General features: G+C 51.8%; 1 protein-coding gene across 1 annotated transcript; it reads left to right on the plus strand.

Moving 5' to 3' along the window:
- The first annotated feature begins 357 nt into the window (after window positions 1-357).
- KIAA0101 (KIAA0101 ortholog) lies at window positions 358-3,244 on the plus strand. Its single transcript, XM_017816896.1, has 4 exons — window positions 358-426; window positions 551-631; window positions 1,268-1,409; window positions 2,811-3,244. Exons 1-4 carry the CDS (start codon window positions 381-383, stop codon window positions 2,866-2,868), a joined length of 327 nt encoding a protein of 108 aa, XP_017672385.1. The 5' UTR covers window positions 358-380; the 3' UTR covers window positions 2,869-3,244.
- The last annotated feature ends 642 nt before the right edge of the window (window positions 3,245-3,886 follow it).

A 3,886-nucleotide genomic window follows, 5' to 3' on the forward strand; every position in this document is an offset into this window, starting at 1 on the left:
CTCCGCTTCCCTTCCCTCCGGCAACGCGCCCGCGGCGCGACCGTTCCGGGCCCGTTCGTAGAGTCCGGGAATGGTTCGGGTGGGAAGGGACCCGAAGGATCATCCAGTCCCACTCCCTGCCATGGGAAGGGACACCTTCCACTAGACCAGGTTGCTCCAAGCCGCGTCCAACCTGTCCCTGGACACTTTCAGCGATGGGGCAGACACAGCTTCTCTGGGCAACCTGTGACAGTGCCTCACCCCTTCACATGGAAGAATTCCTTCCCCATATCCCATGTAGCATGCGGGTCCCGGGTGTTCGCGGGGATCGGGACGGCCCCCGCGCTGCCATTGGCGGCTGAGGGCGCGGCGGGGCCGGGGCGGGGCCGGGCAGTGCCGGGATGGTGCGGACCAAGGCGGATCAGCGCGGCGGCGCCTTTCGCAAGGGTGCGGGACGGGGGATGGAACGGGACGGGATGGGACGGGATAGGACGGGACGGGACAGGACAGGACAGGGGGAAAAGGGGACCGGGTCCCGGGTGCCGCCGCTGATCGCCCGCTCTCCCCGCAGTGTTGGGCGCCCGCGCTCCCCGGAAGGCGCTGGGCCCCGCCAACCTCAACGCGGGACCGCCGCCGCCGCCGGCCAGGAAGGGTGAGCCCCTTCTCCTTTCCTTTTCCTTTCTCCTTTCCTTTCCTTCCCTTCACTTTCCCTTCCCTTTCCCTTCCCTTTCCCTTCCCTTCTCCTTCCCTTTCCCTTCCCTTCTCCTTCCCTTTCCCTTCCCTTCTCCTTCCCTTCTCCTTCCCTTCTCCTTCCCTTTCCCTTCCCTTCTCCTTCCCTTCTCCTTCCCTTTCCTCCCTCTCTCCGTCCTTCCTCCTTCCCTCTTTTTCCCTCCCTCCTTCCTTCCCTCCCTCCTTCCCTCCCTCCCTCCTTCCCTCACTTCTTTTCCTGTCTCCTTTTCTCGCTCCCTGCCTCTCTCCCTCCTTCCCGCACTTCTTTTCCTGTCTCCTTTCCTCCCTCCTTCCCTCTCCCCTCCTCCTTTCCCTCTTCCCTTCCCTCCCTCCCTCCTCTTCTCCTCTTCTGCCTTCCCTCCCTGCCTCCCCTCCTCCCTTCCTCCTCCCCTCTTCTTTTCCTGCCTCACTCCCTCCCACTTTTCTTCCCTCCTTTCTCCCTCTCTCCTTTCCTTGCTTCCCTCCCTTCCTTCTCTCCATCCCTCCTTGCTTCCTTCTTTTCCCGCTTCCCTCCCTCCCTCCCTCCCTCCCATCCCGGTGTCTGACGCCCTCCCCGCAGGTGACCGGCGCCCCGTGGGGCTGAACCCGGTGTGTGTGCGGCCGATCCCCGCCTGGCAGAGGAGCATCGGCGAGTTCCTGCAGCTCCCGCCCAAGGAGAACCGGGCGCCCGACGGAGCCATGCCCGGGAGCAGCGGCCTAGGGTGAGTATGGGGGGAGGCACAAATCCCTACAATTAGAGGAGAGAAGGAAGTGCAGAAGTGTCACCCCGTGGGGTAATGGGAAGGAGCAAAGCACAACGTGGAAGGGCAGGTTTTTTACGCCTGGGGAGTTTCGGGGGTTGGCTGTGCCAAATTTAAACTTAACGTTCACTTCCTTTAAAAAAAAAAAAAAAACACCAACTGAGGCTCCCTGGAGTGTGGCAGAGAGCAAAAACCACCTGCAGAGCTGTCGTGGGGCAGCTGGGGCTCTGTGGTGCTGCTGTAATGTGGATTGTCAGAGAGTGGTCTGGGGGGTGATATCAAACAGCAAAACCCTGGCACTTCCAAATAATCCCGAGAGTGACATTCCTGGGGGCCTGAGAGGGTGGTGTTGGTGTCCTTGGATGATACAAGTTGTGGTTAGTGTTCCTCCCTGACTGCTGTGAAACTACAATTTGTGAAGGAGCAGGTGACTGCTGAAAAGTTGACAAACTTTCCAAACACCAAACCTTTGTATCCTAGTTTCCAGCAAAGTCTGGCTAAGTGCAGCATCTGTCTCCAGGGACCTCGGGCAGGGGGGGGTATGAGTGGGGTAATTGGTAGCTTAGGCAAGTTCTCAGTGCTTAGACTTAACTTCGTGTGCCTACGAAGCACAGCAATGTTTTGGAAAAGCTTAGAAGAGCACTAAGCCACTTCCATGGGCCAGAGAATTGCTTTTCCAAGCTGAAACCTCAAAAATTAACTTGTATTCTGCCCTACTGACTGAAAACATGGCAGTGTCTGTCTTACAGACACTCTGTTTCCAATTCTCTGTTGAACCTCCATTTTTCCACCAAATGTAGATATTCCTAAATTACCTGGGGGGGGGGCATAAGAATCAACCTGGAATTGTCCTGCAGGACAGGCAAACAAAGGCTTTTAAGTGCATCCTATCTCTTGGTGAAACAGAAAATGTGGTGAGAAGAGAACACAGAGTGTCCCCATACAAAACAGTTTGCAGCTTCCAAGTGTGTTCTGGAAGAAGCAAGAGCTGTACTCGCTCAACTGCACAACCTCTTTGGTCAGTAAGTTAGGTTGAAACTCAGGTGTGAAACGGGAGTTATGCAGCTTCCAAACAAAGGTGTGGAACCTGCGTGTGGCCCGCTAGGTCAGGAACACACAGAGACCGTCCAAGGATATTTTTGATGTGGGATGTTTTCTTTCCCATTTGAAAGGAAAGTCTGTGCTGATCATGTGGGCTCGCAGCCCTTGGGATAAAGCAGCTTCTGTCAGTCCTGAAGCCTCAAGATGCTGTCTGGGGCTAATTAATGTCATTTAGGTCACTCAAGCTCTGGGAAAAGGGCTTTGTTGGCCTTTCAAACCTTTGATTGAGTTCTGTTAATGCTTTTGAAATGCTTCTTACAGAGCTCGGCCCCTGCCACCGGATCCTGCCGAAGATGGAGAGTCCTCTGAGGAGGAGTAGACATGATCTGACCTCAGTTTTCGTGATAAAGTTCTCCTCCTACTTGAGCTGGTTTTTGTACATTTTTATAGGTTTTTATAATTTGTTATGGCTTACATTCGGCTGTTGTACAGGACTAAAAGTCTGAGAGACAGCAGCAACACTGTGGAGAAATTAATTTATACATTTTGGCACTTAGTATTCAGTGTAAATCGTTGGTTTAGTTTTTATCTGGTTTTCCTTGAGTTCCTCGGTGCCTCCTGCATGTCAGGCAGCTTTTATCTTTCATCTTCTGACTGCCTTTTTCTTGTCCAGGACTTGCATGGCCGTGGTTGTTCTGTTTTTAGAAAGCAGATCCTTATTTTTTTTAATACATTGAAGCCTTCTGAGCACACACCGCTGTCGAGTCTTTATTGAAAAAGCTGTTAATGAAGATTTCTTTGTCCAGAGATGGGAAACAGGATTTGGAAAGACCCCGGTGAGGTGGACGGGCAGCTGGCACTTGCTATGATTAGAGGTGGAGTTTAATTAAAACAAACGGGATTGTTCTAAAGAATCAAGACCCCAAAAACTTGGAGAGCAATAAAGGGCTAAAACTAAATTAAACTTGTTACTGTGAAGTGCCTGAAGCTCCCACACAACTTTTAGGGTAATTTATAGGAAAAAAGCGAATGGGGTCTTGTGATGGGTCTTAATCTTGAGAGTTCTGCTTCTGCTCTTAGAAGCTCCACAAATGATCAGAGTAGCGTTGAGTGGATGAAAAGAGGAATTTATGAGATCTAAATTTGAATTTATTACATGAGGAGAACTTAGTGGCAGCTCTAGTAGGTCAGCCTGGTGTGGTTATGGTGGGGAAAGTGGTGAGTGCTGTCAAAGCCTCTTCCTAAAAAGTCTACGGATAAAAAGGAGGGATGTCACAGAAAAGCAGTTTGAGTTGGTTAAATGAGAAATAGCAAGTGATGATTTCTCTTTAAGAGAAATTTTTGGAACTTTTGTCAGTTAAGGGGAATAAGCTCGTGGTAACATGCTGTACAAACCA

Source organism: Lepidothrix coronata, unplaced genomic scaffold (assembly GCF_001604755.1).
Source record: "Lepidothrix coronata isolate B3197 unplaced genomic scaffold, Lepidothrix_coronata-1.0 Scaffold58, whole genome shotgun sequence".
In the NCBI taxonomy this organism is placed as follows: Eukaryota; Metazoa; Chordata; class Aves; order Passeriformes; family Pipridae; genus Lepidothrix; species Lepidothrix coronata.

Excerpts from the sequence above, each read along its gene's own strand:
- KIAA0101 (XM_017816896.1), top strand. The coding sequence starts at position 381 with ATGGTGCGGACCAAGGCGGATCAGCGCGGCGGCGCCTTTCGCAAGG. Across the intron at positions 427-550 it reads CGGCGGCGCCTTTCGCAAGG|TGTTGGGCGCCCGCGCTCCC; the intron begins GTGCGGGACGGG and ends CTCTCCCCGCAG. Across the intron at positions 632-1,267 it reads GCCGCCGCCGGCCAGGAAGG|GTGACCGGCGCCCCGTGGGG; the intron begins GTGAGCCCCTTC and ends CCCTCCCCGCAG.